This window comes from Mus caroli, chromosome X (assembly GCF_900094665.2).
Source record: "Mus caroli chromosome X, CAROLI_EIJ_v1.1, whole genome shotgun sequence".
NCBI lineage: Eukaryota > Metazoa > Chordata > Mammalia > Rodentia > Muridae > Mus > Mus caroli.
The window spans coordinates 92564190-92578576 of NC_034589.1; the positions used below are offsets into that span (position 1 = coordinate 92564190).

General features: G+C 37.7%; 1 protein-coding gene across 1 annotated transcript in view; it reads left to right on the top strand.

Annotated features, from left to right (window-relative positions):
- Positions 1 to 14387, top strand: part of Ar (androgen receptor) — a 170389-nt gene that overhangs the window by 84207 nt on the left and 71795 nt on the right. The window contains exon 2 of the mRNA XM_021153485.2: positions 13169 to 13320. Within this exon, the coding sequence (XP_021009144.1) occupies positions 13169 to 13320 (152 nt within the window). The remainder of the gene's footprint in view (positions 1 to 13168; positions 13321 to 14387) is intronic.

The window sequence follows — 14387 nt, forward strand, 5'->3', positions numbered from 1 at the left end:
TTCATAATGTTGTTCCACCCATAGGGTTGTGGATCCCTTCAGCTCCTTCTGTACTTTCTCCAGCTTCTTAATCTAGACAACAACTGATGAGAGGATACAGTAGGAACTGTGGTGGTAAATGTTCCTATGGATACTGCAGGTGGCAGTGGATTGAGAGCTTGACTCCCCATTAGACTCATTGTTATTTTCCAACTCAATCCTATGTGTCCAGAGAATATTTGAATACCAGAAACATCTAGTAAATACAAATACAAAGTAGAATACTTATTTTAAATGTGTCAGAGGATCACAAGCACCCCAGCATTAGGCAACCCAAGCCTAAATCCCACAGAATGTTAGTTCTTTATAGCTTCCAAATTGTTCAGAAGGCAAGAACTACCATGTTGCAAATTGGTTGTTTGTTCGTTGCATAAGTGCAGTGTACAAAGAATAACTTTCCACACCGGAGTGCAGGGGATACCAATAAAAGCCATCTCTTAACCATGTCTCAGAGAAGAACAGCTCACTTTCATCTGGCCTGGTTCCACTTCTTTCCACTCCCTTTTTCCTCCCTGTTGGGGCCCACCTATTTCATGCCACATCACCTTGTTCTCAGGAGAAAGCAACTGAGGCTCTTCTTTGCCAGAAACATGAAAACCCAGACTTCTGAAAGTTGCATTTTACTTATTCATTCATTCATTCATTCACGGATTCAATTTTTTTTTTTTTTTACAAAACACTAATTAGAGGGCAATGCATATGCTAAGGACCAAGGATAGAATGGTGACTAAAGCAATTCCTTACCATTCCCAAGGTACTATAGAGCCAAGTGGACCAGCAAACACTCTGCTTCCATATTAAAGGCTATGGATGTAGGTCTCCTGTTCATAAGCTCACCAATCATTTTGCCTGAGCCTCGTCTTCCTTCAGAGACAGTGTTAACCAACTAAGGACTTAAAGAGTAAGTTATCTAGAAATTACTAGAAAATAAAAACAGAAGCAAGGCTGTAAAGCAGAATGAGCATGGCCTGCTTAGTCAGAAGATCTAGTTTCTTAGGCCCAAGCCCAACTCTGTTGTTTATTGGTTGGCTAAGTCTCTTAATTTCTCTGCCTTCTTTTCCTCATCTGGAAATGGAATGAAAATATTTGTCAGAGGAATGTTGAACTTAGCAGTGCCTGAAATTATTTGTTTCAACATTCTGTACTTGTTTTATATACCACATATACATGTGGAAACCTTATAATAGATGGGAATTTTATCTGACTTGTTTGCCACTGTACCCTTAGCTCAATAGTACCTGGCTTATGTTAGCGCCAAATAAAATTTCATTAACAGAGTGGATCAGTATAAATGTTCAAATACTTTTAAATTTATGAAATGCTATCATTTGCTGCCAATTCACTCAAATTAAAGTTTCTAATGAAAGGCCTTGTTTTCTAAGTATAAGAATGCAGCCTGATAAATTGGAAGGAATTCAAATTGTAACTGTTTCATTCTGCTCTACTGTGGAGAGGACATTTAACCTCCCTGTGACCCTTCTTTTGACTCATCGCTTTACCATATCAGATGGTTGGTTGTACAGACCCCATAACTATCCTTTATTAACTTGCACTGCCTTACAAGTATGGGTTTTATAAAATGAGAAAACTGAGGGTCAGAAACACAGTGACTGGTCACATAGGTTGGTGACTGAATTCCTAATGTCTTATAATTTTCAATCTGTAGAGCAGATTCCACAGCAGAAACAGGGGTGGGTAGACACTGCCCATAAATGGAAAGCAGACTCTTTGTAGCTGCAGTTTGTCTCCTTATCACTCAGGCTGATGAAATATGAAGGTAGCGTGCCAGAGGCCACATGATGGCTTTGCAGACTGGAAAGTGCTTGTCCGGCTTGTTGAATGGCTTGTTTTTGTTTATTTAACAATGACAGTTCCATGCTGCCTCACTAGTACCTAGTTCCAAAAATTGCCAAGCGTGACACATATCCTGTCTCAGGTTTTTATCCTAGATTACATTCTGTTCACCTCTGTGTTTCTTTGTAATTTACAAAGAGGGATGGTTACTTTAAGATCACAAAAAGTAATTATTCTCAACTTCTACCAGCTAAAGAAAAAGAAAGAATTTGAGAGTTATGGTTTAGCTATGAGTGGTAACTTTATGACCAAGATGAAGATTGAATGGATATTATGGAATCTTTGGTGTTTTGTGGAAATGAGTTTTCATTTGTCTGATATAGTTTGGCAGCTTCTCAATTTAGGACTCAAACGTTGTTCACTGACTGCCTTAGTCTTCCTATTTAGATGCTCACTGAGGGATAACAAGGCTATTTCTAAATAAGCACTTTGCTGTTCCTTGAGAGTCTTAATAGGAGAAAGAAAAGCAGCAGCATTTGGCCAAATGCTTGGTGGAAAGCAGACACTTGGGTAGGTTATGTGATCAGGAGATACTTGTTCTTTGGACGAGTTCTACTGCACAAATGAGGGCATGGGCATTCTCTCTCTCTCTGGGGATACAGAATCAGAGAGGGCTTCCTGGCATCATTGCTGGCCTCTTCTGCTGAGGCCTACATAATGATGCAATGTTATAGACAGTTGGTCAGAGGCAGGGTAGAGAGTTTGAGTTCCAGAAAGGGTCGGTATAAGTAAAAGCAGAGGGCTTGACATGGCAAAGGTTAGGTTAGGAACTGTAGCAGCTTCGCACCCCTGGCAGACCATATGAAAGAGGTTGCAGAAGAGGTGAATGTAAGAAATAGAAATAAGCCTTAAATGCCCAGAGAGTACTTTGAATTTATAGCTTATCAGCCATGTGGTTTTCACTTGGGCACTTCATAGAATTACAAACACTCAGATTTGACCTGTAACTCTAGACTAAGAAGATGCTGGATTCAGTAATGATATTACTAATAAGCTCCTCTTGTGATTCTTATGTGTCAATGAGTTCGAAGCACTCAAGTGAGTCATGAGTTGTTGAGAGCTGTCAGAGAAAAGAGTTACAGAAGCAGATTTTTTTTTTTAATTTTTTTATTTGCTAGAATGGCACCATGGTCCTGTGCGAAGATCAGACAAGAAGCAGGAGGACTTGAATAAGGCAGTTGCAGTTATTTTGAAGATAAAACTACGTGTGTGTGGTGACCATTTAGGCTGTAAAATTAACAGATATTAGTCACTGATTGCCTGATAGGAATGGTGGTGGCAGGTGGGATGCAGCGAGGAAGTATAGTACATTAAGTCCAAAATGACTCAAAGTTTCTGTGTTGAGTCACCGCAGAATCTGAAACACCCTGTAAGAGACTGTAGCCTAAAGATTACCTTTGGAGGCTGAAAGGACTTGAGTTCAAAGTGTAGGGCAACCATTTACTACCGCTTATATGTCTTGAGCAGAACCTTTAAGTCGCTGTACCCCCAACATTTCCTTCTATAAAATGAGAATAGTGATACATACCTCACTGCCTTGTTCTAAAGATCAAATGAGGTTAAACTTTACTTCCAGCTGGGTTGGAAAGGTACCTAGGAAATGCCAGGTGTTCCTATTCTACTATTTATTATAATATATCCTGGAGTGAAATGGGGTCAGGGATTTTTTAAATCATTGTCAATAAGCCCTCTTCCCACAATAAAAATAAGTCTAATACTTGGAGAAACAGGGTGATTTCCCCAGTTTCCAGTTAATAGCTGTCCTTGTTGTGTTGGAGTGTAAGAGATCAAAGTAAGTTCTGTTCTGGTGTGGGTCAGTGATACAATAGACCTATTTTTCTAGCTTCTGTACATTCTTTGAGCCAACTTGAAGTGTCTAACCTTGGCTTCCTTATTTCAAGTCGAGATTCAAATCTAATCAGCGTTTCACTGTTACCAAATTGGGTTTGTTCACATGGTGCTATCTATCTTCTTTTGAGTTTCTGTGGCACAGAGACACTTGGCTAAAAATAAAATCACATTTCTTATGCCAAATTATGTGTGATTTCCCAGCCTCAGACAATGTCACAGAGGGGCTTTAAAGGTAAAATGTTTTCCCAGTGTTTTCAACTGTCTGTTGCTTTTCAGCCTTAACTACTGGTACCCAACATAGCAGGCAGTATAATTACTGTAAAACTCACTATACAGTATGAGATTCTCTAAACTAATGTCATGGGAAAGTTGGAGTGAGCTGGTGAAAACAGGTAAAAGTAACAACTTTGGGGGAGATATGCCAGGTCCTTTCCCACAGATTGTCTGATGTACTTGTCACAATAACCTTCTGAGCTTGGAATATTATGCTCCTCATTTTATTGTTAAACTTTGTATGCCTCAGTACAGGGGAATGCCAGGGCCAAGAAGTGGGAGTGGGGGGGAGGTGAGTGGGGGGGAGGGTATGGGGGGACTTTGGGGATAGCATTGGAAGTGTAAATGAAGAAAATACCTAATTAAAAAAAAGGAGAGGGGTCAAGGACATGTGTACCTTTGGAACCTTATATTTTTGTATCTGATATATACTAGATAACTCAATAAGTGTTAAAGACATTCCGGCAAATTGTTAGTCCCATAGTGACTGACATCTGTCTTGGTAGCACTTGTATTGCTTAATGATTTTAACATTTCTTAAAGTTTTCTGGGATCTGACTGAGTGGCTGTATTATGTGGGTTATTATATAGACTTTTTTTTTTTTTGCAGGTTCCACGTATCTCTTTCACATAGAAACTAAATAAGCCTACATATCTTACTCTGCAACAGAACCCTAGCCTAGGAATTATAACAGCTGAATTAGAGTGCCAGGCCTGTTTATTCTCATCAATTCTCTGTCCCTCTCAGGGCACAAACTTTTACAGTGAATATGCAAGGAGGTGAACAAGGCCAATACCAGATATTTCTGGACATTAAAGCATTTGGGAAACTGGGAAAAATGGACACTAAACCTCACCAAAATTATATTCTGAAATCAGAATAAAGGTGTTGATTAATTTAAGAAAGCTCCTATATGAGTTTAATGTGTGGCTAAGAATAAGAAACATTGGACTAAAAGATTTTTAATTACCATCCCACTGTGATAGTTTATAGGACACAGTGCTATATAGTAAAATGAAAAAAAAAAATGTGGGATTTGGAGGAAAGTCTTAGGGAGTTTGCTGTTGTAAGAAAGCACCACAACTAAAAGCAACTTGGAGATGAAAAAAATATTTAGGATACACTTCCACAAAAAAGTCCATCACTGAGGGAAGTCAGGGTAGGAACTCAAATATGGCAGAAACTTGGAGGCAGGAACTGAAGCACAAGCCATGATAAATAATAAGGCCATGCTGCCTTATTCTCTATGGTATCCTCAGCCTGCTTTCTTATGCACCCCAGGACCACCTGGCCAGGGGTAGCACCACACACCATCACCTGACCCTTCTTGAATCAATCACTAAGTTAAGAAAATGCCCCCACAGTATTACAGAAGCATTTCCAGTGGTGGTTTTCTCTTCTCAAATAATTTTAGCCTAGTTAAAGCTGATATTAAAGCTAGCGGGCTTCTGGGATGTAGAGCAGGCAGAGGGTGGATGGGGGGGTGCAGGGAACGGAATATGAAGTGTAAATAAATAAATAAATAAATACTTTTTAAAAAAAAAAGCTAGCCTGCACAAAGACTATGAAATTGTTCTGCCATGTACTGGTTATGCGATTTTGAAAACATAACCAAACGCTCTGGTACCTCTGGATCTGTCATTTTCAAAATAGACATATCCTATGTACTGAATAGTAACAATTGTGAGAATTAAGCACTTTTGATGGTGCATAGTACATAGCAAGCCCTCAGTAAATAGTCTTCTTATAACTCAAGATTAAAATCAAAGATGTGAGAAGCGTTCTAGTCCAGGAAAATTTAACATGTAAGCTGAAATGAGGTGCTTTTAAAAAATTGATTGATTGATTGCTCTGTGTTTCCTGTTTCATTGGCAATGCATTCCGGAAACAAAATATGGAAACAGATCTTGCCCCAAGACTTGATGACACTGCAGGAAACAAGCTGGTTAGTTCTTCCATGGCTGATTGGCTATGATGGCTTGAAAACTGTTGGGGAAAAATTGGCTCAATGAAGATAGCAGATGTGGTTTGGGAAATGCAAGGATATGACTATAATAAGCATTCATCTGTTCAGCTCCATTTCTAAGAGTAATAACAGGAGAAAAGGATAGATCTGTCAAATCAGCAAGACACTGCTGTCACCATTTCAGCTATCTCAGTGTGCTTTTCAGTGCTATAAGGTTTAGGAAAATGGTTTAAGCACAAGAATATATCAGATGCATAGTAACACAGGACACTTAAAGCAGTATATACTGTTCAAGCTAAAGGCTTAATTGCAGTTTAGGAGCATAGATACTGCAATCTGATCTCTAGACTCAACAACAGAATGTCCACAGTCATAAGTAATAAGGTTTAGAACATAGTAAGCACACTCCTCGCACCCAACCTGGCTCCTTGTACAGCACTTCTCTTGCAACAGTTTGCACTTTTGTAACCCTGATTGAAACTATGAAAACTCCTTGAGACTAAGCCCAGTGCCTTTATTGTCTTTGCATACCCAGCATTTAGCAGAGTTGTGCCATTATCACATGAGATACTGAATAAAAAAAAAACATACTGTATGAATAAACAATATTATTGGCTTTTTCCTCTCATGATATAGTGTATGTATATGAATAAGTTTTATACCATGTGCAGTGTAATTTGGAAGATCAGACATGAAGGATGATAGAATGTGAATATTTATATATCCACCCTTTTATAAAAACAAACAAAAAATATAAGCAAAAGCTCTGAGACTCAACCCTTTCAGGATTTTAGAAATGAAACAAAAACAATATAAAGAAATTTATTCAAAAAGTTCCCTAAGTTATCTTTCTATGGTGGAAATAATTAGACATCAGTAATATAGGGTAAATTGGGAAATTCCCAAATGAATGACAGTGAACAACAAACTCTTAAATAAATGTGGGATCAAAGGAGCACACACAAGTGAGATAAGATACTCTTAGACGGATGAAACTGAAAATGTGTTGCACCAAAACTTAAAAGCTATAGCTAAACAACTTCAAATTATTAGATGAACAATGAAAGCATAGGTTACTTTAGAAAACATGCTTGATAAAACAGGATTGATATTGTGATAGTGCATGCCAGAAAGATATTCTAAAGAGGCAAGGCAAGAAAATCATGAGTTCCAAGCTTGGTCTACTCCTTGGGCTGGGAATGTAGTGCACTTGTCTAGCATGTCTGAGGCCCTGGGATAAGTATTGGCTTTTAATTGATATTTTAAATTTATTTATTTATTTATTTATTTATTTATTTATTTATTTATTTATTTAATATGAATGGGCATTTTGTCTGCAGGTATGCATATATGTCATATACATGTCTGGTACCCCAGGAAACCCAAGATGGACATCAGATCCTCTGAGACTAGAGTTACAGGTGGTTGTGAGCTACCATGCAGGTGCTGGGATCTAAACCTTGGTTTTCTGAAAGAGCCCCCAGTGCTCTTAATAGCTGACATGTCTCTCTAATCCTTTAATTTAGATTAAAAAACATCAAGAACAAAATACTAGCAAATTGAGTTAACTGATAGCTTAAAAGTTTTTCAAACATTAACAAAAAGGAATTTATCACCAACTCGTATTGAGTTCCATTTCACAAAAGAAATCTTTTGATATGATGTACTATATTTAAAAAGATAAGGCCCTAGGGATGTAATTCAGTGGAGGAGTCCTTACTTAGCATGTTCAGGACTCAAGATTTCCCCTCTAGTACTGACAACAAAACAAACAAAAATAATAAAAGATAACAATACCAGAATTATGTCAAAAGATACAGAAAAAAAAACCCATTTAGCTAAAGTTCAATACCAATTTTTGATTAAAGAGTCCAAAAACTAGTCATATGAAGTAACTTTCTTAACCTAATGGATATCTTATGAGAACTGCTAAGCTAAATCATACTTAATAATCAGAGATTGAAATCTCTGATATAAATCAGAAACAATGAAAAGATGACCATGTGTGTTCACCACTCTATTAGAGATTCTAACCACAGTAATTAGGCAAGAAAAACAAGTAAGAAGCACCAAGAATAAAAAGAAAGAAGCAAATTATCTTTAGTCGCAAAAAGTATGATCCTAGAGAGGCTAGTTTTAAGAAACCCACAATGAACTATTGGAAATAACCAAATGAGTGCAGTCAGGTTGCTGAATTAAAGACGGATGTGTAACACCCAACTACATTTGTATATTCTGGAAAAGAATAATCTGGAAATTAAAAAAAAACCAATATACTATAACCAAAATAGCAGAAAATATGAATAAATTTAACAAAAGAAGTACAAGGCTGGCCCACTAAAAATTCACAAAACATCGTAGAAAGTTATAGCATATAGAAAAAATAGAAATAAATGAGAAAATCACCCCATATTCATGTATCAAAAGATTTACTATTGTTAAGGTGTCAAGAATTCCTAATGAAGGGGCATTCTAGCAAAATGGTGGCTTGGGAATAAGGAGAAAAAGAATTTTAAAAGGATTGTTAACATGGTCAAAACACTACATGTGTAGATATGTAAATGTCACGTGGAACTATTCCTTTGCACAATGTATATTAATGATAATTTTAAAATCCTAGCTGTTTTCTTAGCAGAAGTTGAAAACTGGCCCTGAGGTTCTTATTGAAATATAAAGATCCTAGAATGGACAAAACAATTGTCAAATTAAAAAATAAAGAAAATCCAAAATTCTGACTGGAAACCCTTACTTCAAAGCTTAAAATGGAAAAAAAAAAAAAAAAGAAAGAATTTAATGAAAATGTGATGGAGAAAATTGAGATAAGTTGTTGGCAAGATCTCTCTCTCTCTCTCTCCTCTCTTCTCTCTCCAACCATTATTCTCTTAATATTATTGTTTGAGTTTGAAACTTTATGTATATGCAACAATTAATTAAAAGGTATACTATTTCGAAGGGAGTATCAGTCATATTTACATGAGATGGTCACATATATAAGAATACTATTCAGAATCAAAAAATAAATTTCTACATTTATGGTTAACTGATTTTTAAGAATGTTTGCCCAAACTTTGGTGGTTGAAGCACTCTAACACAAGTCTGACTGGCTATAAAGCATGAGGAAAGTTGTACACGTGGCCTTTAGAACTTAGCGCTCTCTCTCTCTTTCTCTCTCTCTCTCTCTCTCTCTCTCTCTCTCTCTCTCTCTCTCTCTCTCTCTATCTCTCTCTAATAAGAAAATACGGGGATGAGATGGCTCAGTGGTTAGGGGCACTGGCTGCTCTTCCAAAGGATCTGGGTTCAATTCCAAGCACCCACACTGCAGCTTAAAACTGTAAGTCCTGTTCCAGGGGATTTCACAGCCTCATACAGACATGCATGCAGACAAAATGCCAATGCACATTAAAAAAATAATAATCATTAAGACAGGCGGTGGTAGTGCACACCTTTAATCCCAGCACTCGGGAAGCAGAGGCAGGCGGATTTCTGAGTTCCAGGACAACCAGGGCTACACAGAGAAACCCTGTCTCGAAAAACCAAAAAAAAAAAAAAAAAAAAAGATAATAGTACTGGACCTAATAAGGAAAATTGCTATGAGACTTTCGCATTTCACCTTGGTTCCACAATCATTGAGAGGCTTGCTAAAATAGGACCAACTTTCAAAGCAATACATTGGCAACAAGAATATTTGGGAGCAAGAATCAAGAATGAAGAGAAGCAAATAAGAGAGGGAGGGAGGGAGGGAGGGAGGGAGGGAGAGAGGGAGGGAGGGAGGGAGAAACAGCTAAGTCATAAAAGCCATGTGTCCAACTTTCTTCAAGGTTGACCTGGCATTTTTAGGCAGACAGCTTTTAGCAATCCGCTTCTATTTAATGAGCCATGCATGTTTAAGTAAGCATGTAAACTAGGGGAGTTGGGGAGGAAACATGATGCACTTGTTCTGAAAGCAAACCTTTGTGCTTGTATATAGATTGTTGTTTAGGAAGGTTCTTATTTAATTCTTTATTATTATAGTCAAAATAATACAGAATATATGCCTAATGATAAAATGAGTGAATACTCATGTGCTCTCATTATAGAACCCACAGTGTTACACTAAGCCTGCTAGAATTCAAGGTCTGTGAGGGCATAAAACTTTGGTCAGCTATGTTCATTGTCCTAAGATGCTACCTGACATGTGGTCGGTGTATCATGATATTTCTTTCCTCTTCAGACCATACCTCAGAGCTTAATAGTGCCCTAAATTTGGGACCTTTTATTCTCTTAAATTTTTAATAACTTTTCACATATACTCCTTAACAATGTTGTTGCCTTTTCCAGAAATTTGTACAACAAAATTAAATGCATCCTCTAATGAGTTAGGCCTGTTACACATTAGTATGTAAGATTTACCTCTGAGGTTTCACTTAGTGTCCTTGCCATGGATGGCTTGTATTTTGTTGAATAAACATGCCAAAATTCATTTCTCTTTTCTCCTGTCAGTAGATATTTGGCATTTCTGCTTCTATAAACAAATGTACTATGAGCATCCATGCACGTGCTTCCTGTCACATGTGCAAAAGTTTCACTGGAATATGAATCGGAGAAAAAAAAAAATGCAGCCAGAATTTTTGTTTTCATCTCCCATCGTTTAGCCCATGAGTCAGAACTACAGCATGCCCTTACTCACTCAAAGAGAGAGTCAGGAGGCCTGCTGCTGTCCAAAATATTTTGAGAACTGAGTAGAGAGAAAGGAGAAGGGAAAAAGGAGAGGAGAAATGTGTCTAGTGAGACCTGCGGTTACTTGGTCCTTTCATCAAAGTGAGGTGGAGCTCATGAAGACTAGATTCTAAAAATCATCTTCCTTAGTTTTGTTCTCCCCTATTTTCTTTTACTAACTTTTGAGGTATCATTTTTAAGTACATGTCTACCCAACAAGATGGTGACTGTTTTAATGTTCTCTTGGGTTTACATTTGATTAGATCATTTAAACTACAATAATTATAATTTAAATTTTGATGTGGATCAAAATGTATAATTCTTTAACTTTGTAATGATAATACAATACCTACCCTTGTAACAAAATTGAAGGGTGCAGTAGTATATTAACTACAGATAGAAGTTGCATCACACAGCTTTCAAATTTACCTTGCTTAAGCGACTCGTTGAAGAGCAAAACTTTACTTTAAAAAAAATAATTTACTAATCTATCTTCTGTATTCTCCCACGTTGTTAACTTAACATGTAATTTGTACCTATAAATGTTATTAGTGTTGTCACTTACCTGTATGGACACCTGTATCTTTTATAAATGGCCCCATTGTTCGTCTGCTTTCATCTATGTAGCAGTTGTAAATCGTATTCATTCCTGTGCTATTTGACTTTTCTTGCCTCTTGAGTCTCTGCTGTAGTACATAGTGAGCTGCAAAGGGGAAAGAGCATACACTAATTTTCTTCTGATTCTTTCGGGACTAAAAATGGAGGCACAATATTTACCTGAGTGAATAAGTTTAACCAAAACAGTGAGTGACATTCTTTGCACATGGCTGACTTGCATATTGGAACTGAACTCCTTGTTATGATATGAAATGGAGGCTTTTCAAAGAGAATAGGGGCCACCATTTTACTGACATTTCATATTTATAAAACTAACATTTGAATTTCTTTTCTTTTCTTTCTTTCTTTTTTCTTTTTTTTTTCCCACTCAGGTCTTGAAAGGTTAGTCCTGAAGACTTATAACATATAGTCTAAGTTTTCTTTGTTTGTGCCTTGCCAGAGATGTTTATTTGGGTGGAAGGGAAAAGAACTGAATACTTTTATGGTTCCTAGGGACTATACTAAGCATGAAAATGAAGAACCATTAGAAAAAAAAAAGAAAAGAAAAGCAGATGTGAATAGTTACAAGATATTTGGGGAAGGAAAACTATATTGAATTTAGGAGGAGATAAATGTGGCTTGGTATGAAATCATTTTAACCCTGACTTTTCTTATTCTTCCTTGTTTCCTCTGTTCAATGTTAATGAGAAAATAATCATGTTTTGTTTGTTTGTTAGGGTGGGTGATAAAACCACTAAGGACAAAAAGTAAAGTTCTAGCTCATTTTCCTTCCTCCTTTGGTAGAGAAACACAGATAAATCATGGATGTTGTAGTCCCATGGCTACTAGTGTGGACAATTGTCATCTTTAAGGCAGATTAACATAAGAGGTCACTTATATTTTATTAATTTTTGACATAGAACATGGAACACAGACAAAATTTGGATATTTGGTTAGCAAGAATCATATTCTAGTTGGACAAATGAAGTCATTATTAAAAGAGATGGAGAACTAATATACAGTGAGGAGTTTAGAATTGCTTTTCTATCTCATTACTTTCATATCTACCTGAAAAGTGTAGACACAGGTCTTGGAGCTAAGCACTTAGACTAGCATGATCCTCATCCAGGAAACCTAGAAGTCTTGTAAAGTTTTTGACAGCATCCCTCAAGCTATTCAACAGTGCTGTGTATCATTTCTCAGGAAAAAGTGCATGGTACAAGGATTCTGTTACATTTTTGCTACAGAACAGGGAAAGGGACACTGAGAGACTCAAAAAGAAAGAAAAGGAATTAATACAAAAGAACAGTGAAAGCTGGTATGATAATACTAATTTATCCTTTACTTGTATATTAATATCAAGAGTAACTCATACATCTGATTTATGTTGTCAGAGCAATAACTCAGTACTACTGGTAACAATATTGCTGTTATACAGGTAAGACTCCAGGCTCCAAGAGCTAAAATATATAAAATTCTTCTGGTATTGGATACAGGCTGATCATAGGCCTCTCTTTGGAAGAAGTAAGATAGAGTTAGGTTCATGCCACTTAATGACTGTATATGTTGTCATTAATGCATCACATTAAGTTGATACCTTAACTTCTGCTTAACTTCCTTCTCTTGCAAATGCAGAGCTCATGAGATTGGCTACTCCCTCAGAACTTGTTTAATTCCTTGGCAGGATTCAAAGTCTCCGTAGGAAACCTTACTATGCCCAGAAAAGGTCTCAAAAGAGTTCAGCTTTACACTGATTCACTCGAGCAATCCATAGAATAGTCACTTGGATATATGTACAGTTTCTCAGAAGAATGTAGAATTCTGATCGATGCCTGCCATCCACTGACATATGTTACTTTGTTCTCTCTCTGTCTCTGTGTGTGTCTTTTCAGTTTGGACAGTACCAGGGACCATGTTTTACCCATCGACTATTACTTTCCACCCCAGAAGACCTGCCTGATCTGTGGAGATGAAGCTTCTGGTTGTCACTACGGAGCTCTCACTTGTGGCAGCTGCAAGGTCTTCTTCAAAAGAGCCGCTGAAGGTAAAAAGTCTTACCTACTTCCTGATATTGTCCCCTTCTCTTTTGCCTCACAGAGAAGGACAGTGACCTTCCAGGGCCCTCTGATAATCCCAGAGCCTGAGTCATTAGCAAGGGCCCTCTCACAGTACATGTAAGATCAAAGAAGTCCATGGTTCTATTTGCTGAGCTGTCTTGGCTGCCCTGGTTGTACAAGCAATGATGGTGATGTAGGTGGTCCCAGCTGGTGCTTGGTGTTTGGTGGCTCCCAGGAATGGAAGCAAAATTAATGATTTGAAAAATTAAATTTCCTTCCTGCTTGTTTTCAACTCTGCTTCCTAGTGAGGAAAAGAAAACTTGTCCTTATTAGAGAGGTTAGAAGTGGAGAAACCCCAACTGAGTATACAGGCTGTTTTCTGTAGAGAATATGAGACTGTTCCTTAGCAAAAGCTTCCTGGCTTTAACCCCAGAAAAGGAAGTGTTCTCACTGTTCAGCAGACCATCAGTGTCTGCACCTGCTCCCTCCTGCTTGCTGCCTCTTTGGGACCTCTCTTTGCAATAAGGACTCCAAGGCAGGGAAAAACTCAGAGAGAAGCAACAGAGGACTACTTTCAGGGCATGACAGTTGGTTCAGAATCTCAATGTAACTTGCATTTTGTATCCAGCTAAGTGGGATGGAGCCTTTACTTGTTATCTGCACTAATTATGATGTTTCTAACCTACATCATCTAGCAGAAACACCCACTCCAGGCCTTTAATGTAGTCTAGTGATCCCTCCCTTCTTAATCACAGGGGCGGGGGGAGCTTAAACCTTTATTCATACACTCTACTACCATCCCTCAGTCTGGTACTCCTTTCTCAAAGAGTCACTGGAAACTGCCCCTACATAGTCTACTGTGGCTGCAGACTCAGTTTTTTTTTTAATTTCTTTTTTATTACGTAATTTCCTCAATTACATTTCCAATGCTATCCCAAAAGTCCCCCATACCCTCCCCTCCCCACTTCCCTACCCACCCATCCCCATTCTTTTGGCCCTGGCATTCCCCTATATTGGGGCATATAAAGTTTGCAAGTCCAATGGGCCTCTCTTT